The sequence below is a fragment of the Sapajus apella genome, unplaced genomic scaffold (genome assembly GCF_009761245.1).
Source record: "Sapajus apella isolate SASKATOON/1434 unplaced genomic scaffold, GSC_monkey_1.0 scaffold2, whole genome shotgun sequence".
Taxonomy (NCBI): domain Eukaryota; kingdom Metazoa; phylum Chordata; class Mammalia; order Primates; family Cebidae; genus Sapajus; species Sapajus apella.
In genome coordinates, this window is record NW_022436942.1 from 64,980,287 (window position 1) to 64,999,416 (window position 19,130).

Below are 19,130 nucleotides of genomic sequence, written 5' to 3' on the forward strand. Positions count from 1 at the left end.
AGGAGTGGCCTCTGGGAGTAAGTGGACAGTGTTCCCAGTTCCTCATCCTTACTTTAAATAAAGAGCACCAATTGTTGTTGCTATTGCTATTGATTTTCTTTAAATATAGGTTGTAATTAAGATTTAATTTGGGTATAAAAAGGGTTCTGCAACCAAAAAGAAATTTTTGACAACCACCTTCTACCTTCTTGTGAAATAATACATACTAATATGTATAAACAGATCTATGAAAAATGAAGAATATCGCTGGGTGCAGTGGTGGCTCATGCCTGTAATCCTAGCACTTTGGGAGGCTTCAGCACAGGAGTTTGAGACCAGCCTGGGCAACATAATGAGACTTAATCTCTACAGAAAAATAAAAAAAAGATTAAAAATTATTCAGGCATTGTGGCATGTGTGTGTAGTCCTAACTACTTGGGAGGCTGAGATGGGAGGATCACTTGAGCCCAGAAGGTTAAGGCTGCATGGTTATGCCACTGCACTCCTGCCTGGGTAACAGTGTCTCAGAAAAAAAAAGAAAGATACATCAAGTTTTAACACATCTCCCTTTGAAGACACTTAACGTTGTTTACAGTTGCTTGCTGTCTTAAATTCCAGTGATTTTTCTTATAAAATCTTTGTGGATATGTTCCTGAAATTGGCAGGCCAGAAGGTTTCAAAGTTTTAAGATGTTTTTATATATGTTGCTAATTTTACCTTCAGAAAAATATTACTGGGTTATACCTTTTCAAACCCTGGGCATTTCACTTTTTAAATCTTTGCCTATTTCACATCTTGACAGTTACAGAAAATACAAACGTTTGGTTTTGGCTTTAAACTGTTTTAGTTATTTTTATGACCACTTTCATTTACAGTTCACCAAAAATAGAAAATTAATGACTAGGCTTTTCTTGAGGTTTAGCAAATTAGTGCAATTTGTTCATTTTAGATTCATGCCTCAATGTTAAATTCGTGCCTGCTTTCTGATGCCATCAGCAGATTAATTTGGAGTTTGCTTTCCATTCAGTGGGAAATGTAGCTAGACTTATTTCAACATGTGGAATCAGCCTCTCTCTCCCTTTCCTAAAGACACTGTGTTTTAAAAGGCCAGTTGATTTCTTTAGCAGGATATAAAGTCAGTTTTAGAAAAGTTGATTGAAATGGTCTTGTCTTCCTCCTGCTTTAACACTTTTCTAAATGTCTCTGTTGATGGAATAGAGCATGTTATTCCAGGGACTGTTAGGGATCCCTAGACCACACTCGCTTCTCCAGTGCTTCCAGGGTATCAGTGCAGTGTAATAAGAAAGTACAGACCAGCAGACATGTTAGAAACAGACAGCCAAGTGCAAACAGAGAAATACAAGTATCTGAGTAGTCAAAGGATACCATCTGAATAAGATAAAACAGTGTCCATAGAAGTTAATTAGGAATGTCACATTGTAACAAAAGAGGTTAGTTCCATGATTATTTTAGAGACTTTGAAGGACATATAAGTAGTGGAATCTGTAATTAAGATGAAAGCTTCTTAATCTGTGATTAAGATGAAAACTGTGTAAAGAAGATCCCAGTGAATTTCCTGAGTTTTTTTTTTTCTGTCTTTTAATGTTATCTCATTTTGATTTTCACTATCACAACCAAGCCTGCTTGGTCTCTTTCTCTTCCTTTACCCTTCATCCTTATGGACTTATTTTCTCTCTCATCCTTTGAAGGTGATATCATTTCAGGAGGAGAGAATATTGATGCCCTGAAAATAGCAAAACTAAATTAGGAAGCAATTAATAAACAGTTGTATAAGCTGTGTTTGTATAATGTTTTATGAAAAACAATTGCATTTCATTTCTGGTATCCTTGTGATACAGTAGCATTAACCCCATTTGACAAATGAGGACAGTGAAGATCAGAGAGTTTAAACTGCTTATGGAAAGTCACACAGTAGAATAACGAACAGTAGAAAATAGTGTTTACTTTAAGTTTTGTTAAGACTTCTTAAATGATAGCACTCATCCAACAAATATTTATTGAGACATAGACGAATGGGCTAGAACAGAGTTGATACAGTCAGCTGACTTATGATACAAGTAACAATGAAGTGCAATAGTGAAAGAATGGGCATTTTAATAAATGGGGCTTTATCAATTGTATGGCCATATGGAAAAAAATGAATTTGAATCCCTATATTATACCAGATGTAAAAATTTAATTTGAGATGAATAAGAGACCTAAATATACAAGGTAAAATAATAAAGCTTAGTGAAGAGTATCTTCATGACTTTATCTCATGCAAGGAAGGTATTTTGTAAATAAGCAAAGATTTCTAAAACAGGACAAAATAAGGATCAAACCATAAAGGAAAGAAATAACAAAACAATCTTTATTAAAGTGAGTTCATCAAAAGAAGCAAAAAGACAGGACACTGGAGGAGAACAAATGTGCGATGACTGTCTTCAGAATACATTAAAAAGTCCTACAAACCCATAAAAATAAAAATCAGACAACCCAGTAGAAAAATAAGCAAAAGGCTTAAACAGGAACTTCACAAAAGAGATATCCAAATGACTAATAAACATATGAAAAGGTGTTCAACTTTATTAGTCACCAGAAAAATGCATACTACAAATAAGAAATCACTACATGTCCATGAGAATGACCATAACTATAACTGATTAAAAAGGCTGACTATAACAAGTAATGGTGCCCCTCTAGAGCCACTGGTGGGGTATAAATGGGTAAAAAGCACTTCAGTTTTGCAGTACCTTGTAAAGCTTGTCATATGGATATAACTTGTGACTCAGCATCTCTTCTCTAGTGTGTGTACCTGTAGATATCAAATAACATGTAAAAAGTAGGTTCACAGCAGCATTTTTCAAGATAGCCCCGTGCTGGAAACAGTCCAAGTGTCAATCAGGAGTAGATAAAAGTAAATTGTGGCATATTTATATATTGAAATACTATACAGCAGTGCTTTCTTTTCTTTCTTTTTTTTTTTAATTGTACTTAGGTTCAGCAGTGCTTTCTTATCTGTAGTGAAGGACCAGATTTTTTTCCCTAAAAATCTGTCAGAATGCAACTCTTGTATAATACAGTATTACACACAATGCCAAACTGCTCAGAAGTTTCTAAATGTTCACGCATACCTTCCGTACTCATGGTGTTGCGGATCAGTGATGAACAGGATGTGGACCAGCAGTGGTACGCAAACATACTTCAAATAGCACTGCTCTCAAACAGTGAAAAATAACACACTGCAACTAGACAGAGGAATGTGAATGAATCTCAGAAGCCAACACAAGAATATGTATTTTATGATTCCATACATATAAAGTTCAATAACAACCAAAATACTAACCTGTAACATTAACAAGGTCATTTGAAGGGGATATGGGGAAAATTCTGAGATTCTTAATTTTGGCATTACATGATTTTTATACTGGTTGTATGACTGTGCTCATTTTGTGAAAATTTAGCTGTACACTAATGATTTGGGTACTTTCCTGTATGTACATTATACATAACATTTACATTAAAATTCATTGATGACCTATTAAACACACACCCTCTTTCCTCATTAAGGTAATAGATTAGTGGAGGAAACAAAGTATATGCAAGTAAACAAAGGTGAAGTTACAAATTATGATTTCATGAGAGAAAGAAGAATCTTCTTTGAGAAGGTGCTTTAGCTGAGACCTGGAGTACACAAAGGAATCAGCGATACAAAGAGCAGAGGCAAACAATCCAGGGATTTTAGTAGTTGTTTTAAGTAGAGAAATGGAGATAATTTAGTGGATTTAGAGTAAGAGAGGGTATTGTAGACACAGGGCGCAACTTAGGAGTTGATGTTATCAAAACTGGAAAAGGCGTAACTAGGGTAAAAAGTAGAATTTTTGGTTTGCAGCTGCAAATAATGGAAAGACCAAAATGGATAGATTTACAAAAGGCTGTCAACATTAGCATAAAAGAGAAAGATTATTTTATCTAAAATAAAGGAAAATCTAATTTGAAAGGAAGCGTATTTCCTAGTTAATTTTTAAAACCCAAGGGACATATGATCTTATCAAGAGTTCAGTAATGGATGTGTTTCACATGGGTATTTAACATATGAGAGAATTTTTATTCAGATGTTTGAGATGGATATTGAATGGGACAACATTCTTTCCAACCCTGCCGTTTTAGTGTCTCTGTCATAACTAGTCCCTCTTTGTTTTTTCCCTTTCCCCCTACAATTATTTATCATTTGTTTCAGCTCTATCAGACTTGCCTTTTGTTCCCTTCTTCTGTTATACTTCTCCCTAACTTTCAAATGTTTTATTGAAAGTATTAAAGTACTTTTATGCGTATCATTTTCTTTAATCCTTTGTAACCCTGACAGAACCCTCCAGTATTTGGAGATTCATGTGGGGAAACTGCGGCTCAGAGAAACGATATGACTTGTCTAAAGTGACAATCTAGACTCATGACCCCGAGTGCAGTGCCTTTATTTCATTTAGGCCACTGAGGCCCTCTTCTCCTCCAACTCTATACATGATGATTTTATGTTTAAAATATTATTGTCCACATTATGAGTTGTGAAAGTGTACCCCAATTACTTGCTAGATTTTGTGAGCAACATCTTCCTAGAAGGGCTATGTGAATTCTATGTATAAATATAGGATATATGTGTATAATTTATGAAAATATATCACTTCACGTGGACTTGAAATCAACAATGTGTTAAGAAGTTTTATAATTTTTTAGTAGTTTTTGAGGTAGTTGAAGTCTTCCTGAAATATGACATATCCAGGCTATCATAGTTATCTCTAATTTCATGTGTCTTCTTAACTATTTAAAATCTGGAAGAAGAAAGATATAACTTTCATGCAGATAATTAAAGAAAGTATAATGGCCCACGATCTCACTAAAAATGAAGAAGTAAACCAAATGATTATTCAGGGCTTAGTTATTTCCTATTGTTTGTCTTCTTCCCTCTAACTCCCTGTGTCTCTTTAATACCACTGCCAATGAGTAAACATTGGAGATCACTTGTTTTTCATTACTTGCTGGTAGTTTTGAGGGAATTAGGATATTAAAATTAATTAAAATGAAGTTGGTGGATCTATTGCTTTGAAATTTAAGAGATGAGACATTTTTATTAAGGATGTATAACCAGCCTCTGAAATACCTGGTTAGCATCACATCTGTTGGAACTTTTATAATGACTAGTAAACTATAACACTGTACCATAGAACAAACAAACTTAGGCTTTTTGGAAATGAAAAAATCTCCAGTGGAATTGAATCTTAAGAAGGTAAACCAGAGTGGCTATTTCAACATTTCTGGAAGTGGTTGTAGTTGTTCATATGAGATAGTGACTGTTTACTTAGTATTGCCTCTGGAATTCTTCGTTGGATAATCTACCATTTACAATGTATGGTATAAGAATGTTTGGGGTGGGCGAGAGATTTAGCAATGTAGCAGATCCCTCTGTTAAGGCATTCAACCCCCAATTTTTCCTCTCCTCTTTTTTATTTGCCATAGAGTGATTCTCATCAGTTTCGTGTAATGGCAGCTGTCCTTCGTCATTGTTTACTAATCGTAGGTCCAACTGAAGACAAAACAGAAGAGCTACACAGGTGGGTAAGCTCTGTATGATATCTCAATGAAGGACATCATCAATTCCTGTTGGTTTCATGCATCTAATTTCAATTGTTTGTTATAAACACAAGAAAGTGAAAATATTACAGTAAATCAGGTAACTGGTAGGTCAGAAATCATTACCATGCCCCAATGAGAAATTTTTATTCTGCCCCCTTTGACTTTCTTATATCGAGGGTCAACAAGAGTAGAGAATTTGGCATTTGTTGCAAATGTCACAGATAGTTATTGTTCTTGGTTTTATCCAGAAAAACATAGTACACATTTATTGAGCTCTTATTCTATGGTATTGTGCTAAGTGCTTTATAAAGATTAACTTCTTTTAATCACCACCCCAACATTACAAGGTAGATTCTGCAGCTTTTCCCTTTCAATAGATGAGAAAACTGAGGATAGAAAGATAAAGCAATTTCTCTGAGATCATACAGCCCTAACATGTGAAATAGCCAGGATTTAAAACCTGCTTTTAATTACTACATTTAGCCAATACTCTCACTAATTTTATTTGAAGAGTATTTACCAAAAAGTACATATTTTGGGAATGATAGTTTTTTTTTTTAAAAAAAAAAACTTGTAAGAATTAAGTCACAGCGTCTAGTGTTAAAATATATGAAATAGGCCAGGCGTGGTGGCTCACACCTGTAATCCTAGCACTTTGAGAGGCCGAGGTGGGTAGATCACTTGAGGTCAGGCGCTAGAGACCAGGCTGGCCAACATGGTGAAACCTCATCTCTACTGAAAATACAATAAAAGTAGCTGGGCATGGTAGCACATCCCTGTGATCCTAGCTACTCCAGAGGCTGAGGCAGGAGAATCACTGAACCTAGGAGATGGAGGTTGCAGTGAGCCAAGGCCACACCACTGAACTCCAGCCTAGGCAACAGAGTGAGACTCCGTCTCAATCAATCAGTCAATCAACCAATCAATAAAAAATAGTTCAGCTGGGTGCCATCGCCCATGCCTGTAATTCTAGTACTTTGGGAGGCTGAGGCATATAGATCAGTTGAGCTCAGCCTGGGCAACATGGCAAAACCCTATCTCTACTGAAAATACAAAAATTAGCCAGTTGTGGTGGTGCACATCTGTGGTCCCAGCTACTTGGGAGGCTGAGGTGGGAGAATTTCTTGAACCTCGGGAGGCAAAAGTTGCCATGAGCTGAGATTGCACCACTGCACTCCAGCCTTAGTGACAAAGTGAGACCCTGCCTCAAATAAAATAGTTCAAATTTTATGATGTGTCTGTTAGAACTATTAATGGACTGCTGTAAAAATTTATTGTACTCTGAGAACAACTGAATAAGAATAAATGCATTTTTCCAGTTCTCTTTCCATTCTGGATTAGATTATAATAACAAGAGTTCTGACTTCATCATGATACTCATGGTGCTTTATTCTCTATGAATGCAAGTAGCATTTTAAACAATTCAAATAAATTAATATCTGCAAACAAATTACTTTGGCATTAACTCTACAAAGAATTTAACATAACGTTGTTCTTAATGGTAGAAATTACCTTTTGAACACTTAGAATATTCAGTTTTCCAAAATACAGCTTAAGTAAAACTTTGCAGAGAAACAGCCAGAGTGTAAAATGAAACGTGTTTAATTATTATTTTTCAGTCAAATCCAAATTCTATTTGTGATCAGCAACTTATTTGATATTGTACTGAATTTGTTGGTAGGTTATCTCAGGGTACTCCCTGCCATGCAGCCTGTCCAAAGATTGTTTTCTTCTTGATTAAAAAGTGTAATTTTTCTCTGTAGCTGCAAATCAAACATTCCTTTAATTTTCGTAAGACAGTGCCTTTAAAAAAAATCGGATTAACTGCAATAAATCATATCCTAACAAGATTTTATTAAGCATTTTGACCCACTATAATTTTTTTTGTAATTAAGAGAGACTAGAAATTTAGACCCTAAAACTAAGAGAAAATGGCTTATAAGCCCAAGAGTAAATTGATTTTTTTAAAGAAATCAGGATATCACAAATTAAATCATCATACAAGGATGTGAAAGGAAAGCATTTTGACTGAAATGGCTATACTAGTCACAAATACATTGCCAAAGCTTTCTCTGAATAATGAATTTAATACCTTAACACAGTCCACAGTATTTGTTGAAAGAGAGCAAAACTATATAATAGAGGTTTTTAAAATAAAATTTTTAAAAAAGTAATCAGATTTTAAATTTTCCTTAGTGATGCTTGCTTTTTTCTTTAAATTCACTTTTTATCTTAAAAGTTACTTGGATAAAAATCTATTAGCTTCACTATAAATAAGAAGTATCCCTAGAATCACAGACTGGATTTATGAGTATTTCTCAAAGGCTTTCCTGGGAGATTGAGGTTTCTGCTGACTTAACAGTTTATCTGGAATGGCCTTGCATGTTCCTTTAATCAGAATTAGAGTGATTAGTATCATTTTGAGCAGTAATGACTCTAGGCTAATCCATTTAAATACAGTGAAAACTGCACTAACCTCAAAATGCTATTTTAGGAAGCTTACTGGAATTGTCTCATCTGCCAAATTCTGCTCTTCTGTAGTGAAGTAACATCTCAAATTCCATTTTTAAAAGTTATTTTGAAATAGGTGACCCTAGATAGTATAGTGTATGGTTCTGCATTAACATCAAACCCAAAGAATTGTGATGATGATTAAATGAGAGGTTCATAAAGCACCCCTTCCTGGCAATGAGAAAACAGTAAATGGCAATTGCTGCCACTGCCACCACCACTGCCAATGTGCCACTGATGTGCTGCTTCTATTAGTATTATGATGTGCTACTTCTATTGGTATTATGATAAACATACTCACTTTTAGAATATTTCATTATTTTAAATCTTTCTTTAAAAGTTGTTTGTTGATTTTGATATGCTGTTTAGGAATGTATGCCTGTGTTTATCCTGTGATCATATAAAGAAATCTTTTTTTTGCCGGGCGCGGTGGCTCAAGCCTGTAATCCCAGCACTTTGGGAGGCCGAGGCGGGTGGATCACGAGGTCAAGAGATCGAGACCATCCTGGTCAACATGGTGAAACCCCGTCTCTACTAAAAATACAAAACATTAGCTGGGCATGGTGGCGCGTGCCTGTAATCCCAGCTATTCAGGAGGCTGGGGCAGGAGAATTGCCTGAACCCAGGGGGCGGAGGTTACGGTGAGCCGAGATCGCGCCATTGCACTCCAGCCTGGGTAACATGAGTGAAACTCCGTCTCAAAAAAAAAAAAAAAAAAAGAAATCTTTTTTTTTAATCCAAGTGTTTCTGAAGCCAGATTAAGTTCTATGATATATGCATGTTAGGAGCCTGTAAAGGTGCTTTAGGAGAAAAGCAAGTTAAAAAAAATAGCCTGGGCTGGGCGCAGTGGCTCATGCCTGTAATCCCAGCACTTTGGGAGACCGAGGTGGGCGGATCACGAAGTCAGTAGTTCAAGACCAGCCTGGCAAATATGGTTAAACTCCACCTCTACTAAAAATACAAAAATTAGGCGGGCATGGTGACAGGCGACTGTAGTCCCAGCTACTCAGGAGAATTGCTTGAACCCTCAAGGCGGAGGTTACAGTGTGCTGAGATTGGGCCACTGCACTCCAGCCTGGGTGAAGACTGAGACTCGTCTCCAAAAAAAAAAAAAAAAAAAAAAAAAAAATAGCCTGGCAGCTTTTTCTGATATGCTGTCTTTGTAAGACAGTGCCATTTTTACAGAGAAGTCAAGAGGACATGAACATGGAGATGAAATGAGTTAGCATGCAAAGACAGCAGACCTTGACCTTCATTTCCACTACTCAGCATTTTAGATGGTTTTTAAAATCTATTCTTTTTCCTTTTGTCTATACTTGGTTGTAACAGGTAGGTTATTGGTATGATCCATCTTTTTTGCTTCATTGAAGGACATCCTAATTCTGTTCATCTCTATGTGCCTGAAAGTATTTTTAGCACTCCAGTTCATAATCAATAAGCTAATGTATAAACACTTAGCTCAAAAGAGTTTGCATGTGGTTGTGGTTTTATTTTATTTTGGAGAGAAGGGATAAAATCAGGATGGCTTGTATGCTGATGAGAAGACGGGAGGACCAGATTTGATTTAATTTATTTTAGGCTCTCAATCTCGTTTTCTTATACTCACTGAGTACATTGGTATTCACAAAGCTTTTTGTTATTTTCTTTGTTTAGATTAATTCATTTTGTCTCACATATTGAAGGGGACAATATAGTACATAATACAGTACCTAATAACACCTTATTACAATGCTAAATATAATGTCTTAAACATGGCAGACTTTTTTTCTTTCAGTTTTTTTAATAGTGGTAAAATACAGTTATAAAATTTGCCATCTTTTAAATGTACGATTTAGTGGTTCTATTTATAATGTTGTGCAACCATCACCACCATTCATCTCCATAACTCTTTTCATTTATTCATTAAGATGGGTCCATCTTCTCCACTGCACACAGAGGTGTTTTTCAAAAGCAAATGTCTACTTTAAATCTTGTCATGGCTCCTCTTGGTCTTAAGGATTAAGAGAAAACTTTTTGGCAGCAGGGTTGATGGGAGATAATTGTGTAAGTATTTATGCTCTGTAGAATCATGTGGAAAATGTTTCTCCTGGCCAGTTCCCTCTTTAATCCTGTATATATGATTCTACCAAACCTTTGGATATGTATGTCAAAATTTATTTCCAAGCTCATATTCTATTTCATTTGTCTGTATAGCTTCAGGCCAGTAACACACTGTTCTGGTTACTGTAGCTTTATAGTAAGTTTTGAAATCAGTAAGTGTGAGTCCTCTAGCTTTGTTCTTCCTTTTCAAGATTATTTTGACTATTCAGAGTCTTTGAGATTCCATATGAATTTTAAGGTGGGTTTTTCTATTTCTAAAAAGAATGTCATGGGGATTTTGGTAAGGATTGCATTGAACCTATAGAATGCTTTGGGTTGTATTGATATTTTAACAAGACTAAGTCTTCTAATTACACATGGTAGACTTTTAATAAATGTTTGAAAATTGAGTGATTTCACTTCTGTTTATTTAGTGAGCACTACTATGTGTTAGGCACTATGCTGAGTAACAAAGATGAATACAGCACAGTCTCTGTTCTCCATGACTCAATAGGTAAGACAGATTTGTAAGTAAATAAGTAGAGTTCCTTTGATGAGCGCTGTGTTAGACATGAATAAGCTTATATAGTTGTACAGAAAAGGAGAATTTACTTTGTCTAGAGAGATCGAAAAGGGGTTTGGATTGGTTTTGTTGTTATAAAGCTCTTAACTCTTTAAACTGGATCTCTGTAAATGACAGTCATTTAGGTGAACAGATGCTTTCTGAACTATAGCTGAGTACTGTTCTAGGTGCTCTGAGGACTGAACATTACATACCTGGAGGAACATGGAGACTAAATTCCCTGACTGCCCAATTTAGATTAAGACCCCCTACACACACACACACACACACACACACACACACACACACACACACACACACACATATCTTGTCACTGTCTTATCATCTCCTTTTATTTTTTTCATGGGGAGAAAAGACATAAATGTTATGAAAGCTAAATAACAATTCAATACAAGAATAGAGAGATAGCACAGATACTTTTGAGTAGTTTCCCAGTAAATTAATTATTCCAATAATTGCTAATAGAATTCAAAGGGCAAAATTGCTATGGTCTGGCATGATGAGGAAGGTCTTCCTTGCTCAAATGATACCTGTCCTGGCCTTTTTCAGACCTCTAGTCCCATGATGATTCCTTTTGCTCCTATCTGTAAGTCTTCTTGTAGGTTTACTTTCTTCCATCTCTATTCTAAAACATTTGTTCATCATTTCAACCTTTTTCCACTCCATTACCGTGTCCTGCCAGTCTTAAAACATTCAACCCTAGATTTGTCAGCCCACCTTTCTCCATAGGCTGCTGAGCCCTAAGGGAAAGTTTTACTTAATCTGACAGATGGATCTATCTTCTCCACTGCACACAGAGGTATTTTTCAAAAAGCAGATGTCTTTTGGAAGTCTTTTCAGGGCCATTCTCTGAGTTAAGGATTAAGAGAAAAGGTTATTGATCACTGTGCATGTGTTTATGATATGTAGTCTTGTGTGGAAAATCTGTTTCCCCTGGTCAGTTCTTTCTTTTATCCTGTGTGTATGATTCTACCAAACCTTTGCAACTTTCTGAAGGCCTTCTCCACCCCCTTATCCTCAGCAGATAACGTGTTTTTACTTCGTTTTTATTTATGGATATTTAGGGTGGCTTGGCAACATGAGGTGGGTGTTGTGAGATTACGAGAAAACTTAAAGCCTTCAAATACATTTAAGTATGGCCATTGAAGCCTGACATCTGGATTAAGTCTCAACCCTTTCCACAGGACTTCAGGGCAGAATATCATGCTAAAGTGTCAAGAGTCTCTGCCTACAGGTACTGTAAAATGTACCTGTTCTTTCCTATTTTCTGCCAGTCTCAGGAAATTAAGTGGCTCTCTCCCTGCCCAGGGTTAATGCCCACACTTTTTTCTTCTCCCTCTTGAGGCCTTATTTCAGCACTGAACTCCTGTCTTCAGTCTCTCCTTTGGGCTTTATCCCTTCAATATGTGACATGCTGAGATGTATCCCATTTGTGAGGGAAAAAAATCTTCTATCAGGTCTTTATCTCCTCAGAGATATGAGGCTGTTTCTTCCCTTTCTTTGGCAGCTAAGTTTTTTGACAGTGTTTTTTGTGCCGTTAGCCTCTAAACATTTTGATCATATTCCTAATCAGTAAAAATTTTTGAATATATCTTTGAATATATTTATTTACATATACCTTTTATGCATATACTGCTAAACTGACATATGAAATAGATCATGAAATTATGCACACACAATAAAAAGGGATAACAAAGATTAATATTTTAAAGGAGACTTTTAAAATTAACCTGCTACTTAAAATTATCAAATTTTAAGTGCTACTTAACCTAACTTTTGAAATTATCAAATAGCAGAGGTTTTTCTTGATGTTCTGCACACTTAATATTTAAGTACCTTGTTAAATTTGGTGGCTTTGAACTACCATTAGCTAATAGCTCTGGGCACGTTATGTACTTGACATGTTTGGATGTTTTGTCCCCACCAAATCTCATGTTGAAAGGTAACCCCTAGTGTTGGAGATGGGCCTAGTGGGAGGTGTTTGAGTCATGAGGGTGGATCCTCATGAATGCTTGGTGCTGTCCTCGCCATAACAAGTGAGTTCTCACTCTGATCACTCAAGATCTAGTTGTTTAAAGAGCCTAGCACCTTCTCCCTCTCTCTCTTGCTCCTGCTCGTGCTGTGTGATACGCCTACTCACCCTTCGTCTTTCACCATAACCGTAAGCTTCCTGAGGCCCTCACCAGAACCCAAGCAGATACAAGTGCTGTGCTTGTATAACCTACAGAACTGTGAGCCAAATAAACCTTTCTTTGTACATTACCCAGTCTTAGCTATTCCTTCATAGCACTAATATGGTTCTTAAGGCAAGACTCCTTAGTATCGTAGTTGTAAATTCATGTTACAGATATTTCCGGTTTTTCTAAAACTGGCTTCTTGTAGGTTCTGTTTGGATTTTCCTTGTTTTGACTCATGATATGGCATATAAAAGGCTCTGCTGTTTTCTTGTCCTTTGCTTATGCTACTTATTTTCAGTGTTGGTGTCTGTATTATAGGAATTATTTAAAATAGTTTGTTCATTTTATAAGAATTTGTTTAGTTAGAACTTGATAAAATATATAAACCCCGTTAACTGAGCATATGTAAACTGTAATATGGCCAATGAAGAAACCAAATGAGTGACCAGGAAGGAAGGCCGTTACTGCTACCTTTCTATAACGTGGAATTTCAGCTCTTCTCTCAAAATGCTTTGCATTTGTTTGTGGCATGGGGAGCATTTGATTTATGGTTCAGGTGTGGGTACCAGTGTCAGTTCATTTATAAAATATTAGTAAAGCTGAATTTCTTTTCAACTTGTTAGATAAAAATAATAAAAATAGAACTATTTTCTTTCCATACCCAGTGGATCATCTTATGTACCTTCAGGGTTGCGTCTGCCTCACTTTGTAGATTACTGGTTTGTACTCATCGTTTCTATGGCTTTACTCCCTATTCATTCTTTAGCCCACTGTAATCAGGATTCTACATATGTCCCACCCCATTTCATACATACATAAATAGACCTTTCTGGTCTCATTACCTACGAAGACCCCTCCTTTAGAGGCCTTGTCATTTGCCTTAGGTTTAGGAACCTGTTTTCAGTTCCTAAAAGCAGTTTCTCTCATTCCTTCAAATTTTTCCTTTTCCCTTTTACAGTGGAATATGTCTGCTGTTTAGAAGCTCCTTAATAGTTGACATGTACTATGTGCCAGGCAGAATGCTTTGCATGCCTTTCTTCATTTAGTACCCACATCAACCTGGTAAGCTTATGCTCCTTTATTTTAGAGGTAGGACAAGGCCTAGAAGAGATTATATAATTTGCCTAAGGCATACTAGAATTCAAACCCAGTGCTTTACAAATTATGCTGTGCTGCCTTCCATTAGGAAAAGGAGTTTATTTTAGTTTTATACCTGGCATCTAGCACAAGGCATAGCAAATATTATATTTGTTCAATGAATAAAGTGAGGTTTGAGCTAGTCCTAAAGAATGAAAATGTTCTAGACAGGAGAAAACATGGACAAATAACAGAAATGAGAATATGTCTATAGCACATTTAGAGAACAATGACCTTGTCACTATGGGTTAAAAGATATTTCACTGAGAGTAGCATTCAGGCTTCTTTCCATTCAAAGTTTTCTTGAAGCCTCCCTACCTGGTGCTGCCAGAGTCCTCTCTTGTTCTTTGCAGCAAAACTCATCTAAGTGGTGACTATCTGTTTCCTCTACTGTTCTTTTGAATCCAGTTCACTGAGGCTTTTAGCCCCACTACTCCACCAGAATGACTATTCTTAAGGTTACTAGTGACTTCTGTGTGGCTAAATCCAGTAGGTATTTTTCAGTCATCATCTTACTTGATCTGTCAGCATCATTTGACATAGATCATCACTCCATTCTTAGATACCACACTATCTTGGTTTTCTTCTGACTTCACTAATTATAAGTTCTTTTACTCCTCAGCCTCTGAGTGATAGAGTGCTCCAGGTTCAGCTTTCATAGTCTTTTAATCCACACCCCCTCCTTTACTGATCTAACAGTCTTTTCTCTTTAAATACCATCTACATGCCAATAACTTGTTTATATCTCTGTCTAACCGTGATCTCCCTCCCTGAACTCTAGACTCACGTACCTAAGTTCCTATTTACATCTCTACTTGGATGTCAACTAGACACCCCAAATATAACATCCAAAATGAAACTCTTGATCTTCCCCTAGAAAGCTACTTCTGCAGTGTTTCCCATTTTCAGTTTATGGCACCACCAGCTTTTCGCTTGCTAAGGCTAGAGCTTTGGATTCTCTCACACTCCACACTAGCCTCAGGAAATCCTTCAATATGTATCCAGTGAACCACTTCACTGTTAATACCTTGTTCACTCACCTGAATTACTGCAGTTGCATCCTAACCATTCTCCCTTACCTTTGATGTCCTGCTGACTGTCCTCAATGCAGTAGCCAGAATGACCCTTTTAACCTAAGTTAAGAGGATCTTATCATGCAAAATCCTGCAATGAATGATTTTTCATTTCCATCAGAATAAAAACTAAAGTTATAATAGCCTACAAGACCAATCTCGTCCTTTCTATTATCAACCCGATGTCATATCCTATTCCTCCTGTGTATGGTGGTTCAGCCACACCAATTTCTTTGCTCTTCTTCAGACGTGCTACTGCTTCTTCCCTAGAGGCTTTGCTTTTACTCTTTATTTCTTGCTATAATGCTCCTTCCTCAGTCACATCACTAACTCTCTAATCTCTTCAAGTAATTTAAATGACTCATCTCATGAAGTCCTCCCTAACCATCCTATCTAAAAGTATAACCCATACATACTAGTTTACCCTCCTGGGTTTTTCCCCCAGAGCACTTACCACCTTCTAGCATATTATCTAATTAACTTAAAAAAAAAAAACATTTTACGGACTTTTCTCCCCATGCCAGAAAATAAGTTCTGTGAGAGTCGAAATTTTCCTTTATAATACCTGTCTGAAACAGTGCCTTTCACAAGTAAATAATAAATAATTACTGGATTAAGTTAAATTAAATAAATTTATTTACATCTGAAAATCTTTTGGGGATTTTGTTTGTTTGTTTTTTGAGTCAGAGGGTCTCTGTTGCCCAGGCTGGAGTGCAGTGGCATAATCTTGGCTCACTGAAACCTCTGCCTCCCAAGTTCAAGTGATTCTCCTGCCTCAGCTTCCTGAGTAGCTGGGACCACTGGCACATACCACCACGCCCAGCTAATTTTGTGTTTTTAGTAGAGATGGGGTTTTACCATGTCGGCCAAGCTGATCTCTAACTCCTGACCTCAGGTGATCCACCCACCTCAGCCTCCCAAAGTGCTGAGATTACACATGGGAGCCACCATACCCAGTCAGGGATCGTTCTTTTCTTTGCCTGAATCATTTCAGATGGTTTTATTGTGGTTTGATTGATATACAAGAAGCTGTACATACTTAATGTATACAACTTGATGAGTTTGGAATTGAGTAAATACCTGAGAGGTATCACCGCAATCAAGGCCATAAACTTTGTCATCAAAACAGTTTTGATACTGTCAAAAAAAAACAGGCATATAGACCAATAGAACAAAAGAAAGAGCCCAGAAATAAACCCACACATATATAGTTATCTTCAACAAGGGTCCCAAGAATATACAATGGGGAAAAAAATAGTCTCCTCAATAAATGATTTTGGGAAGACTGGATTTCCAGACTGGATTTCATTAAAACAATGAAATTGAATCCTTATCTCACATCATACACAAAAATCAACTCAAAATAGATTAAAGACTTAAATATAAAACCTAAAACAATAAAACTCCTGGAAGAACACTTAAATTAGCCAGACATGGTGGCACACACCTGTAGTCCCAGCTGCTCAGGAGGCTTAGGTGGGAGGATCACTTGAACTTGGGAGGTTGAGGCTGCAGTGAACTGTGATCACACTACTGTATTCCAACCTGAGCAACAGACAAGACCATGTCAAAAAAAAAAAAAGAAGAAGAAGATGGAAACTTAAGAGAAAAAGCTTATGAACATTGGTCTTAGCAGTGATTTCTTGGATATGACACCAAAAGCACAGGCAACAAAAGCAAAGATTGACAAGTGGGATTACATCAAACTAGAAGTCTTATGCACAGCAAAGGAAACAGTCAACAAAATGAAAAGGCAACTTAGAAAATGGGAGAAAGTATTTGCAATCCATATATCTTAAGAGGTTAATATCTAAAACCTATAAAATAACTCTTTTTTTTTTTTTTTTTTGAGACGGAGTTTCACTCTTGTTACCCAGGCTGGAGTGCAATGGCGCGATCTCAGCTCACCACAACCTCCGCCTCCCGGGCTCAGGCAATTCTCCTGCCTCAACCTCTTGAGTAGCTGGGATTACAGGCACGCGCCACCATGCCCAGCTAATGTTTTGTATTTTTAGTAGAGACGGGGTTTCACCATGTTGACCAGGATGGTCTCGATCTCTTGACCTCGTGATCCACCCGCCTCGGCCTCCCAAAGTGCTGGGATTACAGGATTGAGCCACTGCGCCCAGCTAAAATAACTCTTAATAGCAAAAAAAAAAAAAACCAATTATCCTGATTTTAAAATGGGCAAAGGACCTGAATAGGCATTTCACCAACGAAGACATACAAATGGACAACAGGTGTCATCACTAATTAATAAGGAAATGCAAATCAAAACTGCAGTATCATCTCACACCTTGTTAGAAGGGTTATTACAGAAAAAAAAAAACCTCAAAAAACAAAAGATAACTGATGCTAAGGATGTGAAGAAAAGGAAATATTTGTACACCGTTGGTGGGAATGTAAATTAGTATAGCCATTATGGAAAACAGTGTGGAGGTTTCTTGAAAGATGAAAAATAGAATTATTTGTTTTAGCAATCCCACTTCTGGGAGTATATCCAAAGGAAATAAAATTACTATTTCAAAGAGATATCGGAATTCTCATCACATGTTCATTACCGCACTGTTCACAATAGCCAAAATATTGAAACAACCTAAATGTCGGTCAGATGAATGGATAAAGAAAATGTGTGTATGTGCACATGCACACACAATAGAATCAGTGGAGTACTATTCAGCCTTTAAAAAAAGAAGGAAATGTCATCACTAGCAGCAACATGGGTGGATCTGGAGGACATTGTGATAAGTGAAATAAACCAGACTCAGGACAAATACTCCATGATCCTACTTTTATGAGGAATTTTAAATAGTGAAGCTTGTAGAACAAGAGGAGAATAGTGGTTATCTGTGGCTAGGGAGAGGAGCAAATGGGGAAGTGTCAGTCAAAATATACAATGTTTTAGTTATGCAAGCATAGGTCTGGAGATCTCCTGTGTAACAGAGCCTATACTGTAGTTAGCAATCCTGTATTGTATACTTAGAATGTTACAGGAATTGGTCTTATGTTAAAGGAATGGGTCTTATGTTAAGTGCTCTTGCCACAAAATAAAAAAATATATTTCAAAGACTTTGAGGGGTTTGGGTGCAGTGGCTTGTGCCTGTAATTCCAGCACTTTGGGAAGCCAAGGCAGGAAGATCACTTGAGCCCAGGAGTTGAGTCCATCTTGGGCAGCAAAATGAAAACTCATCTCTGCTAAAAATTTAAAAATTAGCAGAGGGGCATGGTGGCGTGTGCCTGTGGTCCCAGCTACTTGGGAGGCTGAGACGGGAGGATCATTTGAGCCCAGGAATTCAAGGCTATAGTGAGCCATGATCACACCACTGCACTCTGACCTGGGCAACAGACTCTATCTCAAAAAAAAATTTTTTTAATGAATAAAGAGGGCAAAAGGAAAGTCTTTTGGAGATTTTAAGATTCATTTACATAGAGTTTTCAGCCTTGAAAAAAGATATATAAGCCCCAAATATAAAGAAGATACATTTAACCAGGAAGATTATTAACAGCTATGGATCTGCATGTGCCATATCATGTTCTTCAGTGTTATTTCATGTTTTTATCCTCCGATTCATCAAGGACAAGATTTTAGATTGCCTTTCCTCTCCTAACCAACAGGGCTTTAATCAGGGCATTAAGGAGTTCTAAATAGGCCTTGCTTTTGAATCTGCATATCAGGAGGGGGCTGGGAGCATGAGTGGGAGGATGTCATGTCTCGGTGATTAATGATCTCTAGGAAGCTGAAAAGGGGAGTGTAATATACACAGTATTTCTACCCCCTGGAGTAGGAATGCAAACACCATTGTGCAGATCTGTGCATAGTCACTGACTTCCTGGTAGCTGGAGAATTTCATACACTATTCTACCACAAATAAAACTGTCAGAGAAGTGACAGAGCTCAAAAAGCTGGCCTTCCTTACTTAAAAAGAATAGCTCAAACACAGTGAGCCAGAAAATTAATTTTGT

The 19,130-nt window shown here is 36.9% G+C and overlaps 1 protein-coding gene across 12 annotated transcripts in view; it reads left to right on the forward strand.

The window, feature by feature from the left end:
• Nucleotides 1–19,130, forward strand: part of RIC8B (RIC8 guanine nucleotide exchange factor B) — a 115,419-nt gene that overhangs the window by 48,935 nt on the left and 47,354 nt on the right. For all 12 annotated transcript variants that reach the window (XR_004271027.1, XR_004271013.1, XR_004271031.1 and 9 more), the window contains one exon: nt 5,491–5,585. Coding sequence is in view for 6 of the 12 variants with exons in the window: in XM_032285786.1 (XP_032141677.1) it covers nt 5,491–5,585 (95 nt within the window). In the remaining 6 variants the exon portion in view is untranslated. The remainder of the gene's footprint in view (nt 1–5,490; nt 5,586–19,130) is intronic.